The sequence below is a fragment of the Globicephala melas genome, chromosome 19 (assembly GCF_963455315.2).
Source record: "Globicephala melas chromosome 19, mGloMel1.2, whole genome shotgun sequence".
Lineage (NCBI taxonomy): Eukaryota > Metazoa > Chordata > Mammalia > Artiodactyla > Delphinidae > Globicephala > Globicephala melas.
The window spans coordinates 33827595-33845722 of NC_083332.1; the positions used below are offsets into that span (position 1 = coordinate 33827595).

The 18128-nt window shown below is 43.8% G+C and overlaps 1 protein-coding gene and 1 non-coding gene across 3 annotated transcripts in view; both read left to right on the forward strand.

Moving 5' to 3' along the window:
• The first annotated feature begins 1175 nt into the window (after positions 1-1175).
• The window catches only part of LOC115850120 (liver carboxylesterase), a 36208-nt gene continuing 19255 nt past the window's right edge, over positions 1176-18128 (forward strand). The window contains exons 1-3 of one of the 2 annotated variants that reach the window (XM_060288701.1): positions 1176-1227; positions 4658-4865; positions 16649-16793. In XM_060288701.1, coding sequence (XP_060144684.1) covers positions 1176-1227; positions 4658-4865; positions 16649-16793 — 405 coding nt within the window. The remainder of the gene's footprint in view (positions 1228-4657; positions 4866-16648; positions 16794-18128) is intronic. The other variant, XM_060288702.1, reaches the window with a different exon arrangement.
• On the forward strand, positions 1839-1912 carry TRNAR-UCU (transfer RNA arginine (anticodon UCU)). Its single transcript has one exon. It is a non-coding gene; the product is annotated as a tRNA-Arg (tRNA).

Sequence of the window (18128 nt, forward strand, 5' to 3'; positions counted from 1 at the left end):
CAACTAGAGAAAGCCCACGCACAGCAACAAAGACCCAACGCAGCCAAAAATAACTAACTAAATAAATAGAGGTGTGCTTCACTAGTTTGAGTGAAAGCATAGTATTTCCTTAGCCAGCTGTACCAGAATGTATTTAGAGAATGTCCTACTGTTCAACATTTAGTAATTCTATAAAACAGGCTTTGAGCATTTTCCTTGTGTCCCTAGTGAGTAAGTGGCACTTTCACAGGTGTACTCAGAGCACTTTGTATCCCTCTACTTTGGTGCTTTCAGATTGCACTGCAATCTACCTATCACCTCTCCCTGCATCTGTCTTATTTATTACATAGAGAGTTCCTCCAGGAGATGGAACATGTCTTGGATTTATCTTTGTATCCATTGCACTTAGCCTAGTGCCAGGCATTTGGTAAATGTTTGGAGAATGAATGAATAAATGAAATAATGAATAAATGGAAGGAAAGATGGAAGGATGGATGAATGAATAATCAGAACCAAAGACTATGGAGAGATGGAGTCCCTTTATTGTAAGAACATTCTGTCCAAAGATCCCTGCCTGGAGAGGTAATAGTTCCCTGACCCTGCAGGTGTGCAACAGGAGGCTGAGTCACTTGGCAGGAATACTGTGAAGTTAATTTAGGCATCAGAAGGGAGACTGAATGAAATTTAAGATGTTTCTAAAATAAGAGCATGGAACTCTGTGAAATAGAAGCCCAGGGAAATGAAAAGATTTGCCCTTAATTCCCCAGCTGGGCAGCTGTGGGTCTGGGAGTTGCTCTGAAAGTTTTCAAGTTGTTCTGAGGACCCGACCACAGCCTCCCCTTGTCCAAAGACCTCTGTGTGCTTGTGTCTGCCTTGGTAGCCCACAGTACACTAAGGTTAGAGTCCAGGAAGGGAGAAACACTTATGAAACAAATCGTTGAACCTGTAGGTGGCTACCTGTAATTGGAGAGTAAAGTCCGGGCTCTTGATTTAAAAGAAGGTAAATTCTGGGTGGGCGTGGCTTACAGCCCTAAACAGCAGCCCACGGGGAAGGGTGGGAGAGCTTTTCTTATTTCCAGATTAGGCTACTGAGCAACTGGGGCGGGAGCCTGTGCAGAGAGCTGGGGGCGGGGACTGGAACAGCCCCTCTGAGCAGGGCCGAGACCTGCGGGCACAGGAGCTGCTGTCCTTCCACGATGTGGGTCTTCGCTCTGGTCTTGTCCTCCCTCACCACTTTCACGGCTTTGGGTGAGTCCTCCTAAATTCAAATAGCGGGGGACCTTTGGAAATCCTTGTGTGGGACAAGGGGAAGGAGTGACAGGGGTGGTTCTGCAGCAGCGCACGCTCTGTGGACTTGGACCGTCTAGCCCAGCTGGTCCCCCGCAGCAGGAGACACAGTGGACGATAAACACCCTAGACTCGGCTGCACGCCGCCACACCAGAGGAGGACAACCAGCTAACCTCCCGGTTGGACAACCAGCTAACCTCAACCTCCAGCTGAGGACTTGGGAGAGTTCCATAGCTTTTCCTCTTGATTACTAATACGGACGTGGCCAAATCCTGGAGCTTAGCTTACCAGAATATTAATACCGCCTCTGGAGGCAGAGTGTGTGGGTTTGCATCCCAGCTTAGCACTTACTAGCCCTGTGAGCTTAGGCAAAGGACTTCCTTTTTCTGTGCCTCAGTTTCCCCCTCTATAAAATGGGGGTGAAAGCTGTATCCACATCATTAGGCTCTTGTGAGGTTGAAATGGGCTGTTGTTTCTGAGAGAGTGCCTGGAATGGAGAGAGTGCAAAAAAGGGATAAAGAAGTTGTTTTAAAAGACAGTGTATTGAAAAAAAAAAAAGTATATTGGAACTTCCCTGGTGGTCCAGTGGTTAAAGACTCTGCACTTCTACTGCAGGGGGCGCAGGTTTGATCCCTGGTCGGGGAACTAAGATCCCGCGTGCCTCGCAGGGCAGCCAGAAAAAAAAAGACAGTGTATTAATAGACAATTAGGGGTATTCTAAGGCCCACAGATCAGGAACCAACTGTCATTGAAAAGATGGTTTATGACTCAATTTCCCCAGAGGAAGGAGTACGGAACTACCATGGGGGGCCTGGAGGTGAAGCCCTGGGTGGGTCATGAGACACAGGGAAGAAGGAGGAACTGGGGGTGAGAGGCTTTATCTTGGTTGCTGGGGGGAAGGAAGAGGTGAGGCAGGGTATGCAGGTTTGGGATTGGCAAAGTAGCCAATTTCAACAGGTTCTGGGGCTTAGGGACTGCACAGTTGTCAGGTACTTGGCCTGGAGTGATTAGGGCAGGATGATAGTGGCCAGATGTGGAGGGCCTGATAGAGAAGGTAGTTGGGGTACAGGCTCTGGCACGCTTGAAGGGGAAGTTCATTCGTATCATTAGGGATTGGCGAACTCTGGGAGGGGCAGTCCCTCCAGAATCAGCAAGGCCCCAGATGTCAAGGCATCAGAATACAGAACATAAAAGACCTGGTTAATACAAGGGTGCGGCAAGGGACCTCAGAATGCATCTGTGCCATTTTATAGATGGGGAAACTGAGACTCAGAGAGGGAAATGTACATGCCCAAGGTCAACCGGAAAATCATGCTCTGAATTCTATCTCTAACTCCTGAGTCCAGAGCCAGTGCTCTGGCTGTCAGTGCACTGACAGCCCAGGCTCCACTGGGTTTTCTCTTCTTCCTGGGCCTATGACACTGTGAGAGGCCTGGAACTGAGGGTAAGAGCAGAGTAAGAACCAAATTAGGGGTAAACTGCTGTTTACCCCCTGGCAGGGCCATGCCACTTCCATCTTTAGAAAGTCCATACTGGGAACTTCCCTGGTGGCACAGTGGTTAAGAATACGCCTGCCAGTGCAGGGGACACGGGTTTGAGCCCTGGTCTGGGAAGATCCCACATGCTGTGAAAATAAGCGCGTGCGCCCCAACTGCTGAGCCTGCACTCTAGAGCCCGCATGCCACAACTACTGAGCCCATACGCTGCAACTACTGAAGCCACGTGCCTTGAGCCCATGCTCTGCAACAAGAGAAGTCACCCAATGAGAAGCCCATGCACTGCAATGAAGAGTAGCCCCCACCCACCACAACTAGAGAAAGCCCACACACAGAAACTAAGACCCAACACAGCCAAAAATAAATAAAAATTTTTAAAAAAGAAAGTCCATACTGGCTGCCTCCATTTCCTCAGTTACTTCATCTGAAAAATGGGCATATTGATGTCTACCTAGCAAGGCTTTTGTGAAGATTAGTTTAAAGGAACTGGAATGCCCATGTAGCACATAGTAAGTGCTCAGTATACAAACATTACATATAACACAAGTGGTAACTGCTGCTGTTACCAGTATTGCCTATACCTCTCAGCCAATCGCCCACTTTTTTACCTTTGCCATTTGGACATCTGTCCACTTCATCTCTCTTGAAGGTTATCATCGGATTTGTCCGGAAGACCAAATCTGGGTTATTCTTTTCTATTCTGGCCACATACTTTGAGAGAAAGGTTGACCTTGTGTCTATATCTAAAGGGGAACAATTGGGAGGATGAGAGGCTGGAAATCGTTTCCTGTTAGGATGCTTAAACAAACTGAAGCTGTTGAGGACAGACAAGAGAAGACTTGAGGGATGGGTATGAACATGGGTCACTAAGGCTTCCTGTCACATGAAGGTGCAGGATGTCCCAGAGCAGGTAGGACCAGGACTGATGTGGCAGCTTCAGGGAGATGCATTTCAGCTCAGTGAGAAAGAACTGTCTGCTCCACGAGAAGGGGACAGATGGAATCTGGGCCCATCTCGCTCCCTCTGGATGACCGTGCTCAGAGCCAGCAGAAGGGGCCTCTTCAAGCTGATTGTGTCACTCTCTTTTACTCCAGGACGGTTCACTGCTGCTCATTTACCCACTAAATAAAGCCCGAATCACTGGCCTGGCGTTTGAGACCCTCCCAGACATGAATCTGTCTCATCCAGGATTATGTTCCTCCCCCATTACTCTTCCTGACCCAAATGGGCCAATCGCTCTTCCTCAAGCAGGTCTTGCACTTTGCTGTCACAGAGCCTCACCTCTGCACAATCTCATCTCTGTTTATACCTTTAAGCACCCTCTTCCACCTCCCCTTGTCACTCCTTCCACTACTGCAAGTCCCAGCTCCAAGGTCACTGCCTCCATGAAGCCACCAGTCAGAAGGCCTCGCTCCCTCTTCTGTCTCCTATGGCACCTTACTTGGTACGTCTCTCAGGACACGGACCACTTTCTTCCCAGCAGTAGGGTCAGGTATGTATGTGGCTCATCCTCCACATAAGGCCAGATTTCTGAGAAGAGCAACCTGCTCTTGTTCATCCTCTCATCCAGCGTGCAGCTCGGCACCAGCATCCAGTGATTGTTTCTAGATGCTCCTAAGTGTGGAAACTGAATGCCCTCTTCATTCCCAGTGGCTCTTCTTTTTGCATTTATGTCTTATTTGATGCTGTTATACCTCCAATTCCAATTCGCTCCTTCAGATAGCGCTGTGAGTTAGGAAGGACAGTTAGCTTCACTCTCTCTTACATAAGAAGAAACTGAGGCTTAGAGAGTTGAGGGGACATTCAAGATCACGTGGCAAAAGTAACAAAATTCACCCAGAATCCAGTTCACACCTTCACCACTGACATGTTCTCATTTCCTCTCAATGTCCAGCAGGGCAACCACCCTCACCGCCTGTTGTGGACACCGCGCAGGGCAGAGTCCTGGGGAAATACGTCAGCTTAGAAGGTTTTGCACAGCCTGTGGCTGTTTTCCTGGGAGTCCCTTTTGCCAGGCCCCCTCTTGGATCCTTGAGGTTTGCTCCGCCGCAGCCTGCAGAACCATGGATCTTCGTGAAGAATACCACCTCTTACCCTCCCATGTAAGTCAAGGTGTGACTCTGGCATCTTCCAGTGGGGATGTTAGCCTCAAAGGGACACAGGAAGGAGCCAAGGCGATCCTCTGAGTGGCTCATACTTTGTTCTGGAATCCTAAGATATTGTAGATCCTTACAAACATTTCAGAACTCTCACAGCATTCTAGAGCCCTTTATTCAACTAATATTTATTGAGCAACTTTGCCAGGCATTTTCTAGTTTCCTGGGATCCATTAGTGAACAGAACAAAGATCCCACCCTCATGCAGCTTGCATTCTAGCAGGGGCAGATAGATAGTAAACAATATGCAAATTAGTAAATAGACTATACAGTATGTTAGAATATGATAAGTGCTGTGGAAAAAAATAGAAAGTTGAGCAGGTGAGGGGTTTCAAAAGTAATGATTCTGTTAACCTAAAACAATAAAACAACCAGATATTTTACCAGCAAAACCAGAGATTTATTTGGGAGCAGCAAAGAATCACAATTGGGGACATGCAACTATGGCAAACCACATGCAAGTCTGGTAAAAGGAAAGGAAACTCTTTTACAGAGGCAAAGGGGAAGTTAGAAGGCACTGTTATAAACAGAAGTCCATTGGAGGAAACTGGGAGTTTGTTATGTAGTGGCTTTTAATTGGCTGAGTAATGATAGTCTCTGATTGGCTGAGCTGTTGCCAGGCAAGGAGGAAATCTTTCTTGTGGTAAAGTCGTGTCATTTCTGGTCAGAGGTGCACAGTATGTCTCTTCCTAGGGGGATCTGTATTGAGGTGGAGTGATATCTTCCTGAGATCTCCCCCTCCTCACCTCCAGATTCCATTTTAGTGCGGGTTCTCTTTATTAATTTTCACAGTTCTATTCATTTTCCTTCTTGAACTTTACCATAGTGGGAAGTGAGGTGGGCCAGGAGATGTGTGGATGGGTAGTGCTTTGGGGTGTTGACTGGGCAAGTTCTCAACTCCCAAATGTGTCTGGCTACCTAGTCACAAGCAGAACGATGGTTGATGTGTTCTAGTTAGCTGGTCAAGTTGGGCAAGAAGACTCACAACTGTCCCCCAAGGCACCTTAGATGTCTACAAGCACTGATTCAGACCATATTTATCTCAGCAAGAGATTTCTAATAATTTCCAGGGTCCTGCCTCTTGCTGAATTTTCTTTTCTTCTCTTCTCTCCTTACTCCCTTCCTTCCTTACTTCTTCCATTCTTTTAAAATAATATTCATTCTTTTTATTTCCTGATTGCAATTAATATGTTTTATTTATTTTTATTGCAAGTATACATTTAATTTCCTGATTGCAAGTAATAAGTAATACATACTTATTACATAAAAGTGAGAAAATATAGGTAAGTAAAGGTAAGAAAATGAAAAGCATACACCACAGAGCAAGAACTGTTGTTCATATTTTAGATTCTATTTTTCCAGTCTTTTATCTGTTGCATAATTTCTCCCTTAAAATGTAATCACATAATTTTCTGTACCCAATTCTAATGTGTGTGTTTTTTTTTCCCCCACACCAAAAAGCAATTCTCACACACCATATGTGTGTCCAACCATTTAGCTAATTCTAACACTGTCTTCCTAGAGATAGCATCAGATTCCACAGATTAAGGGCTCAGCTCCACAATAACTCCCTCTGCTTCGATGCCAGTTCCAAGTCCAAGTCGTCACCTATGCTTCTGACCAACTGGCTATAAATTAGAGGTTCCTGTGACCCCGTCCTTAAGTTCTGTTAATTTGCCGTAGCAGCTCACAGAACTCAGGAAATTAGTTTTCTCACTAGATTACCAGTTTATTATGAAGGATATTAAAGGATACAAGCCACTAGCCAGATGAAGATATCCATAAGGTGAGGTCCCTAACAAAGGAGCATCCATCCATCCTTCTGGAGCTTGGGACCCAGCACGGTGGCACTTAGAAGAGTTCTGGTTCACCAACCAGGACGCCCTCTGAACCCTGTCCTTTTGGGTTTTATGGAGCCCTCATTACATGGGCAGGATGATTGAAAGCATTGGTCACTGGTGATTGATTCCTCTCCAGCCCATCTCCCCTTTCCAGAGGTCAGGGGGCTGTGGCGCAGAGTTCCAACCCTCTAATCACATGATTGTTCCTCTGGCAACCAGTTCCTGCTCTTAGATGAGGTCCAAAAGTGACCTCATTAACCCAACAGTATACACCACTCAGGAGATTTCAAGGGTTTTAAGAGCTCTTCAGGGCTTCCCTGGTGGCGCAGTGGTTGCGAGTCCGCCTGCCGATGCAGGGGACGTGGGTTCGTGCCCCGGTCCGGGAAGATCCCACATGCCACGGAGCGGCTGGGCCTGTGAGCCATGGCCGCTGAGCCTGCGCGTCCGGAGCCTGTGCTCTGCAACGGGAGAGGCCACAACAGTGAGAAGCCTGCCTATGGCAATAAAAAAAAAAAAAAAAAGAGCTCTTCAGCAGAAACTGGACAAAGATCAAATACATATTTCTTCTTATATCACAATATCATATTACACGATACAGATACTTTATTTTACTTTATTTATTTATTTATTTTAATTTATTTATTTTTGGCTGCGCTGGGTCTTCATTGCTGCATGCGTGCTTTCTGTAGTTGCGGCCAGCGGGGGCTACTCTTCGTTGTGGTGCGCGGGCTTCTCATTGCGGTGGCTTCTCCTGTTATGGAGCACAGGCTCTAGGCACGCGGGCTTCAGTAGTTGTGGCGCATGGGCTCAGTAGTTGTGGCTCACAGGCTTAGGTGCTCCACGACATGTGGGATCTTCCCGGACCAGGACTGGAACCCATGTCCCCTGCACTGGCAGGTGGATTCTTCACCACTGCGCCACCAGGGAAACCCCAAGACAGATACTTTAGATGCCTGTTTTGCTCATGAACGTATATCATGAACATCATTCTATGTCATTAAATATCACACCCCGACATATAATAGCTGCATTACGTTGCATATTGAATCATAATTTATTTACTGCACCTTTTATTTGGGATTATTAATTGTTCTTGATGATTTTGATAATATAAGTAGCACTATGATGAATATCCTGTAGCTAAATCTTCATGCATGTTCATAAATATTTTTGGATAAGTTCTAAGAAATAACATTTCCGAGTAAGAGTATTTTTAAAATTTCCCTTCAGAAATACTCCAACTGCACCCCTTTATTTAATATATGAAAACCTCCATTAACTGAATTTTAAACAATGTTTTGGGTTATCAAAAATGATTTGGGGCTATTGAATAGGCAAAATAACGATAATTTTTATTATCTTCGTCATTATATGTATGATTATTCTCTTTATTCTACATTTATCTGAATACTAGTGACATTGACTTATTTTTCTCTTTTTAAACTTTTGATTGTCTTCTTTTATGAATATTACGCCCCTTGCTTTGGTGATCTGGGGAAAGTTCCCCCGGGATGGAAATCAAGAGTTTATCTTTGGAGCTCTGACTCTGCCAATTGACAGCTGTGTCATCCAAGCACCTCAGTGCTTCAGTTACCTCGTCGAAATACTGGAGGCAGTCATGCTGTTTTGTGGGGACACTGAGATCTGGAAATGTGGCTTATAAGGTCCTTGGAAACATAAGCACTACATAGTATGGTTCTTTCTGGCTGTGTGACCTTGGGCAAATTCTCTAACATCTCTCAGTTTCTCAACTGTAAAATGTGGATAATAATAGAACCTAAATCATGGGGCTGATGTGAAGATTAAATGAGTTAATACATAAGGAGTATTTAAAACAACAGTTGGTGAGAGAGCACTGGAATCACAACTAACTGCTGAACAATCATTGACAGGAAGACACTGGAACTCACCAAAAAGATACCCCACATCCAAAGACAAAGGAGAAGCCACAATGAGACTGTAGGAGGGGCACAATCACAATAAAATCAAATCCCATAACCGTTGGGTGGGTGACTCACAAACTGGAGAACACTTATACCACAGAAGTCCACTCACTGGAGGGAAGGTTCTGAGCCCACGTCAGGCTTCCCAACCTGGGGGCCTGGCAATAGGAGGAGGAATTCCCAGAGAATTAGACTTTGAAGGCTAGCGGGATTTGATTTCAGGACTTTGACAGGACTGGGGGAAACAGAGACTCCACTCTTGGAGGGCACACACAAAGTAGTGTGCGTATGAGAACCCAGGGGGAAGGAACAGTGACCCCATAGGAAACTGAACCAGACCTACCTGCTAGTGTTGGAGGGTCTCCTGCAGAGGTGGGGGGCGGCTGTGGCTCACTGCAGGGACAAGGACACTGGCAGCAGAAGTTCTGGGAAGGACTCTTTGGTGTGAGCCCTCCCAGAGTCCACCATTAGCCTCACCAAATAGCCTGCAGGGTCCAGTGCTGGGTTGCCTCAGGCCAAACAACCAACAGGGAGGGAACTCAACCCCACCCATCAGCAGACAAGCAGATTAAAGTTTTATTGAGGTCTGTCCACCAGAGCAACACCCAGCTCTACCACCACCAGTCCCTCCCATCAGGAAGCTTGTACAAGACTCTCAGATAGCCTCATCCAACAGAGGGCAGACAGCAGAAACAAAAAGAACGACAGTCCTGCAGCCTATGGATCGAAAACCACATTCACAGAAAGAGAGACAAAATGAAAAGGCAGGCGAATATGTTCCAGATGAAGGAACAAGATAAAACACCAGAAAAACAACTAAATGAAGTGCAGATAGGCAATCTTCCAGAAAAAGAATTCAGAATAATGATAGTGAAGATGATCCAGGACCTAAGAAAAAGAATGGAGGCAAAGATGGAGAAGATGCAAGAAATGTTTAACAAAGACCTAGAAGAATTAAAGAAAAAAACAGAGATGAACAATACAATGACTGAAATGAAAAATACACTGGAAGGAATCAATAGCAGAATAACTGAGGCAGAAGAACAGATAAGTGACCTGGAAGACAGAATGGTGGAATTCACTGCCACGGAACAGAATAAAGAAAATAGAATGAAAAGAAATGAAGACAGCCTAAGAGATCTCTGGGACAACATTAAATGCACCAACATTCGCATTATAGGAGTCCCAGAAGGAGAAGAGAGAGAAAAAGGACGCCAGAAAATATTTGAAGAGATTATAGTTGAAAACTTCTCTAACATGGGAGAGGAAATAGCCACCCAAGTCCAGGAAACGCAGAGAGTCCCAGACAGGATAAACCCAAGGAGAAACACGCTGAGACACATAGTAATCAAATGGACAAATATTAAAGACAAAGAAAAACTATTAAAAGCAACAAGGGAAAAATGACAAATAACATACAATGGAACTCCCATAAGGTTAAGAGCTGATTTCTCAGCAGAAACTCTACAAGCCAGAAGGGAGTGACACAATATTTTTAAAGTGATGAAAGGGAAGAACCTCCAACCAAGGTTACTCTACCCGGCAAGGATCTCATTCAGATTCGATGGAGAAATCAAAAGCTTTACAGACAAGCAAAAGCTAAGAGAATTCAGCACCACCAAACCAGCTCTGCAACAAGTGCTAAAGGAACTTCTCTAAGTGGGAAACACAAGAGAAGAAAAGGACCTACAAAAACAAACCCATAACAATTAAGCAAATGGTAATAGGAACATACATATTGATAATTACCTTAAATGTGAATGGATTAAATGCTCCAGCCAAAAGACACAGGCTCACTGAATGGATACAAAAACAAGACCTGTATATATTGCTGTCTACAGGAGACCCACTTCAGACCTACAGACACATACAGACTGAAAGTGAAGGGATGGAAAAAGATATTCCATGCAAATGGAAAGCAAAAGAAAGCTGGAGTAGCAATACTCATATCAGATAAAATAGACTTTAAAATAAAGCATGTTACAAGAGAGAAGGAAGGACACTACATAATGATCAAGGGATCAATCTAAGAAGAAGATATAACAATTATAAATATATATGCACCCAACATAGGAGGACCTCAATACGTAAGGCAAATGCTAACAGCTATAAAAGAGGAAATCGACAGTAACACAATAATAGTGGGGGACTTTAACACCTCACTTACACCAATGGACAGATCATCCAAACAGAAAATTAATAAGGAAACAGAAGCTTTAAATGACACAATAGACCAGATAGATTTAATTGATATTTATAGGATATTCCATCCAAAAATGGCAGACTTACACTTTCTTCTCAAGTGCACATGGAACATTCTCCAGGATAGATCACATCTTGTGTCACAAATCAAGCCTCAGTAAATTTAAGAAAATTGAAATCATATCAAGCATCTTTTCTGACCACAACACTATGAGATTAGAAATCAATTACAGGGAAAAAAACGTAAAAAACACAAGGAGGATAAACAATACATTACTAAATAACCAAGAGATCACTGAAGAAATCAAAGAGGAAATCAAAAAATACCTAGACACAAATGACAATGAAAACATGACGATCCAAAACACATGGGATGCTACAAAAGGAGTTCTAAGAGGGAACCTTGTAGCAATACAATGCTACCTCAAGAAACAAGAAAAATCTCAAATAAACAATCTAAACTTTCACCTAAAGGAACTAGAGAAAGAAGAACAAACAAAACCCAGAGTTAATAGAAGTAAAGAATTCATAAAGACCAGAGCAGAAGTAAATGAAATAGAAACAAAACAGTATCAAAGATCAATAAAACTAAAAGATGCTTCTTTGAGAAGATAAACAAAATTGATAAACCTTTAGCCAGACTCACCAAGAAAAAGAGGGAAAGGACTCAAATCAATAAAATTAGATTAAAAAGGAGAAGTTACAACAGAAACCGCAGAAATGCAAACCATCATAAGAGACTACTACAAGCAACTCTATGCCAATAAAATGGACAACCTGGAAGAAAGGGACAAATTCTTAGAAAGGTATAATGTTCCAAGACTGAACCAGGAAGAAACAGAAAATATGAATAGACCAATCACAAGTAATGAAATTGAAACTGTAATTAAAAATCTTCCAACAAACAAAAGCCCAGGACCAGATAGCTTCACAGGTGAATCCTATGAAACATTTACAGAATAGCTAACACCCATCCTTCTCAAACTCTTCCAAAAAATTGCAAAGGAAGAAACACTCCCAAACTCATTCTACGAGGCCACCATCACCCTGATACCAAAACCAAATAAAGATACTACAAAAAAAGAAAATTACAGACCAATATCACTGATGAATATAACCGCAAAAATCCTCAACAAAATACTAGCAATCAGAATCCAACAACACATTAAAAGGGTCATACAGCATGACCAACTGGGATGTATCCCAGGGACACAAGGATTCTTCAGTATATGCAAATCAATCAATGTGATACACCATATTAACAAACTGAAGGATAAAAACTATATGATCATCTCAATAGATGTAGAAAAAGCTTTTGGCAAAATTCAACACTGATTTATGATAAAAAACTCTCCAGAAAGTGGGCATAGAGGGAACCTACCTCAACATAATAAAGGCCATATACGACAAACCCACAGCAAACATCATTCTCAATGGTGAAAAACTGAAAGGATTTCCTCTAAGAACAGGAACAAGACAAGGATGTCCACTCTCACCACTATTATTCCACAAAGTTTTGGAAGTCCTAGCCACAGAAATCAGAGAAGAAAAAGAAATGAAAGGAATACAAATTGGAAAAGAAGAAGTAAAACTGTCACTGTTTGCAGATGACGTGATACTATACAGAGATAATCCTAAAGATGCCACCAGAAAACTACTGGAGCTAATCAATGAATTTGGTAAAGTTGCAGGATCCAAAATTAATGCACAGAAATCTCTTGCATTCCTATACACTAACAGTGAAAGATCAGAAAGAGAAATTAAGGAAACACTCCCATTCACCATTGCAACAAAAAGAATAAAATACCTAGAAATAAACCACCTAAGGAGGTAAAAGCCCTGTACTCAGAAAACTATAAGACACTGATGAAAGAACTCAAGGATGACACAATCAGATGGAGAGATATACCATGTTTTTGGATTGGAAGAATCGATATTGTGAAAATGACTCTACTACCCAAAGCAACCTACAGATTCAACGCAATCCCTATCAAATTACCAATGGCATTTTTTATAGAACTAGAACAAAAAAATCTTAAAATGTGTATGGAGGCACAAAAGACCCCGAATAGCCAAAGCAATCTTGAGGGGTAAAAAACGGAACTGGAGGAATCAGACTCCCTGACTTCAGACTATACTACAAAGCTACAGTAATCAAGACAATATGGTACTGGCACAAAAACAGAAATATAGATCAATGGAACAGGATAGAAAGCCCAGAGATAAACCCACGCAGTTATGGTCAACTAATCTCTGACAAAGGAGGCAAGGATATACAATGGAGAAAAGACAATCTCTTCAATAAGTGGTGCTGGGAAAACTGGGCAGCTACATGTAAAAGAATGAAATTAGAACACTCCCTAACACCATACACAAAAATAAACTCAAAATGGATTAAAGACCTAAATGTAAGAGTGGACACTATAAAATTCTTAGAGGAAAACATAGGAAGAACAGTCTTTGACAAAAATCACAGCAAGATCTTTTTTGACCCACCTCCTAGAGTAATGGAAATAAAAACAAAAATAAACAAATGGGACCTAATTAAACTTAAAAGCTTTTGCACAGCAAAGGAAGCCATAAGCAAGACGAAAAGACAAACCTCATAATGGGAGAAAATATTTGCAAATGAAGCAACTGACAAAGGATTAATCTCCAAAATTTACAAGCAGCTCATGCAGCTCAATATCAAAAAACAAACAACCCAATCCAAAAATGGGCAGAAGACCTAAATAGACATTTCTCCAAAGAAGGTATACAGATTGCCAACGAACACATGAAAGGATGCTCAACGTCACTAATCATTAGAGAAATGCAAATCAAAACTACAGTGAGATCATCTCACACCAGCCAGAATGGCCATCATCAAAAAATCTACAAACAATAAATGCTGGAGAGGGTGTGGAGAAAAGGGAACCCTCTTACACTGTTGGTGGGAAAGTAAATTGATACAGCCACTATAGAGAACAGTATGGAGATCCCTTAAAAAACTAAAAATAAAGGGGCTTCCCTGGTGGCACAGTGGTTGAGAGTCCGCCTGCCAATGCAGGGGACGCGGGTTTGTAACCCGGTCCGGGAAGATCCCACATGCTGCGGAGTGGCTGGGCCCGTGAGCCATGGCCGCTGAGCCTGCGCATCCGGAGCCTGTGCTCCGCAACGGGAGAGGCCACAACATTGAGAGGCCCGCGTACCGAAAAAATAAATAAATAAAAATAAATAAATAAATAAAGGAAATGAGCTCCCTGAAAAAAAAAACTAAAAATAGAACTGCCATACGACCCAGCAATCCCACTACTGGGCATATACCATGAGAAAACCATAATTCAAAAAGAGTCGTATACCACAATGCTCATTGCAGCACTATTTACAATAGCCTGGACATGGAAGCAACCTAACTGTCCATCGACAGATGAATGGATAAAGAAGATGTGGCACATATATACAATGGAATATTATTCAGCCATAAAAGGAAACGAAATTGAGTTATTTGTAGTGAGGTGGATGGACCCAGAGTCTGTCATACAGAGTGAAGTAAGTCAGAAAGAGAAAAACAGATACCATATGCTAACACATATATACGGAATCTAAGAAAAAAAATGGTCATGAAGAACCTAGGGACAGGATGGGAATAAAGATACAGACCTACTAGAGAACAGACTTGAGGACACAGGGAAGGTGAAGAGTAAGCTGGGAGAAAGTGAGAGAGTGGCATGGACATATATACACTACCAAAGGTAAAACATGTAGCTAGTGGGAAGCAGCCACGTTGCACAGGGAGATCAGCTCGGTGCTTTGTGACCACCTAGAGGGGTGGGATAGGGAGGGTGGGAGGGAGACACAAGAGGGAAGAGATATGAGGATATATGTATATGTATGGCTGATTCACTTTGTTATAAAGCAGAAACTAACACACCATTGTAAAGCAATTATACTCCAATAAAGATGTTAAAAAATTAAATTAAATTAAATTAATAAGAAAACAAACAACCAAATCAAAAAATGGGCAGAATACCTAAGCAGACATTTCTCCAAAGAAGAATACAGATGGCCAAGAGGCACATGAAATGATGCTCAACATCACTAATTATTAGAGAAATGCAAATCAAAACTACATTGAGGTATCACCCTACACCAGTCAGAATGGCCATCATCAAAGAATCTACAAACAACAAATGCTGGAGAGGATGTGGAAAAAAGGGAACCCTCTTGCTCTGTTGGTGGGAATGTAAATTGATTCAGCCACTATGGAGAACAGTATGGAGGTTCCTTATAAAACTAAGAATAGAATTACTATATGACCCAGCAATCCCACTACTGGGCATATACCTTGAGAAAACCATAATTCAATAAGACATATGCACCCCAATGTTCATTGTAGCACTATTTACAATAGCCAGCTCATGGAAGCAACCTAAATGCCCATCAACAGACAAATGGATAAAGAAGATGTGGTACATGTATACAATGGAATATTACTCAGCCATAAAAAGGAATGAAATTGGGTCATTTGTAGAGACGTGGATGAATCTAGAGACTGTCATACAGAGTGAAGTAAGTCAGAAAGAGAAAAACAAATATCGTATATTAACACATATATGTGGAATCTAGAAAAATGGTACAGATGAACCGGTTTGCAGGGCAGAAATAGAGACAAAGATATGGAGAACAAACGTATGGACACCAAGTGGGGAGTGGTGGTGGTGGTGTGATGAATTGGGAGATTGGGATTGACATATATACACTAATATGTATAAAATAGATAACTAATTAGAACCTGCTCTATAAAAATATAAATAAAATAAAATTTAAATGATAAAAAAAAAAATCTCCTATTAGGGCAACCAATAGTTCTTGCCTGTGATGGGTTGATGATAGAATTTTAGTATGTCAGTGCTGCAGGACCCTTATGGAAATCACTCCCCTCATTTACATAGAGGAGCAGACTAGGGCCCAGAGCAGGCAAAGAATTCACCTAAGGAAACCCAGCAAATTAGGCTGAGTCATGGGCTTCCCTGGTGGCACAGTGTTTGAGAGTCCGCCTGTCGACGCAGGGGACACGGGTTCGTGCCCTGGTCCGGGAAGATCCCACATGCCGCGGAGTGGCTGGGCCCGTGAGCCATGGCCGCTGAGCCTGCGCATCCGGAGCCTGTGCTCCGCAACGGGAGAGGCCACAACAGTGAGAGGCCTGCGTACCGAAAAAAAAAAAAAAAATTTAGGCTGAGGCAGGATTAGAGCGTAGTTCCCCTAAAGCTGCCCCACAAATATTTGACCTCTGACCTGTTGTAGGCCGTAAATAACTGCCGTTTGGGTGATTTCTCCTGGTTTATGGAAGTCTCCCGTGGACTAGAACATGTTTCCCTGTTAGCAGAATATGTTCACCCTATAGCGGGCATCATACAGCGCCCAGCGGAGAGCTGGTCTGGACCCAGGGCAAGCAGGAAATGGTCCTTTCCCAGGCCCAGCAGCGTATAGGCAGCCTCCTTCCTTGACTCAGGGCATCCCAAAGGCCCCAGGAAGGGAAGAGAGTCAGGCCTTACCATACCTGGTCCTAGGAGACCTTGGTGAGCCTGAAAAGCCCCCATCAGATGCCTCCTACCTAACCCAGTGTCTTGAGTCTGGTGAGAACAACTCTATTTACTGCCCTAAACCTGCCAGTCCAAGACCTGGCCTGACCGCAGGAGACATCTCCTTGGTCAGCTCTGATTGAACTTCAAGAATTCATTTCTCTCCTTGCCTCTCCCAGGTGCTCCCAAGACCAAGTGGCGGGGCAAGCGGTCTCAGAGCTCTTTACCAACAGAAAGGAGAACATTAATCTCAGGTTTTCCGAAGACTGTCTTTACCTAAATATTTACACTCCTGCTGACTTGAGGAAGAGAAGCAGGCTGCCGGTAAGCAGTGGGAACAAATGGTCAAGGCTGGTGTAGACTGGAGGGGATGAAGGCAGTGTTGGGTTGGGGCGTCTTGGACCAAGGCTGTTCCAGGGGCCCCAGGCTGTTCCCCAGGGGCCTCAGGGCTTTCTTTACCACCACAGCCAAACCTGACATCGAGGAACACAGGTTTTCCACACCTCAGTTTCCCTTAGTGACAGACATAGGGCCTCTGGGGGAGTTTGCTGTACATCTGTAATGAACATTTTAATTTTTCTAAGGTCACTCATGCTAATAGATGGACAAGAAGGATTACTCTTAATTGTTAGATTAGGAATCTGATACCCAGGGTGGCTAAGACATAATTTCCAATAAAGTCAGAGCTGGAAGGAATCTTGGAGATAAGCCAACAACCCAACCGTTCCGTTACAGATAGAGAAACTGAAGCCCAGTGAGGGGAAGGCGAGGTTGCAGAGTAGGGTTGCAGGACTAGAGCACGGGTCTCCTGATCTCAAGTCACGCTCTTTGACACACACACACACATACACACACACACACACACACACACACACACACTAGCAAGTGGAGCCTGTGGGTGGCCTTTCCTCAGCACACAGAGACCTTCTCTGACAAACTTTCAGTGTCTCAGTGTCACAGGTGGAGGGTGCAGAGCCTGGAGCAACAGAGAAGCACTTTCCTTTGCCTTTGCCAACTATCAAGATTTTATTGTAGATAATTTTACTTCCTAATTTACTTTGACACAAGCTGATGACCCAGTGAGTCAGCATTTGCAGAATAAATGGAAGCCCAGAGATGGGGCAGCTTTCCAGACTCAGGCTGGAGGGTGGGGCTGGTCTGCTGGGAAAGGAGGGGTCAGTGGGGTAGAGACAGGCGGGGTGTGAGCACCCAGCCATCTCCCAGGAACACCCCTGGCATGGTGCCCAGATGTGGAGGAGGGCATCTGTGAACTTGTGACTAGAAGGTGGCCCTGCATATGCTGGGCTCAAAGAGGTGGGGACAATTGCTCATTCATTCATGCATTCATTCATTCCCCTAGTACATACTCAGCGCCCCCATATGCATAGCTAGAATTGGGGGTTAAGAGAAAGGAGGAACATAAAACCATGACCACACAGCCCCTGCCTTCGAGGATCTTAGCATCTGGGTTGCGCAGAGCTGGACTAGCTTCTTCAGCAAATCACTGCTGGCCAGCCCTTGGCTCAGCCTGGACTCAGAGGTGACTGCACACTCAGTCCCTCTGCCCGGAGGTAGGGATCAGAGATGTAGGAGGAACAGGGGCTCCAGGAACCTGAAGCTGAAGAACCTCTACTATGGACACAGGCTCTGGAACTGCAG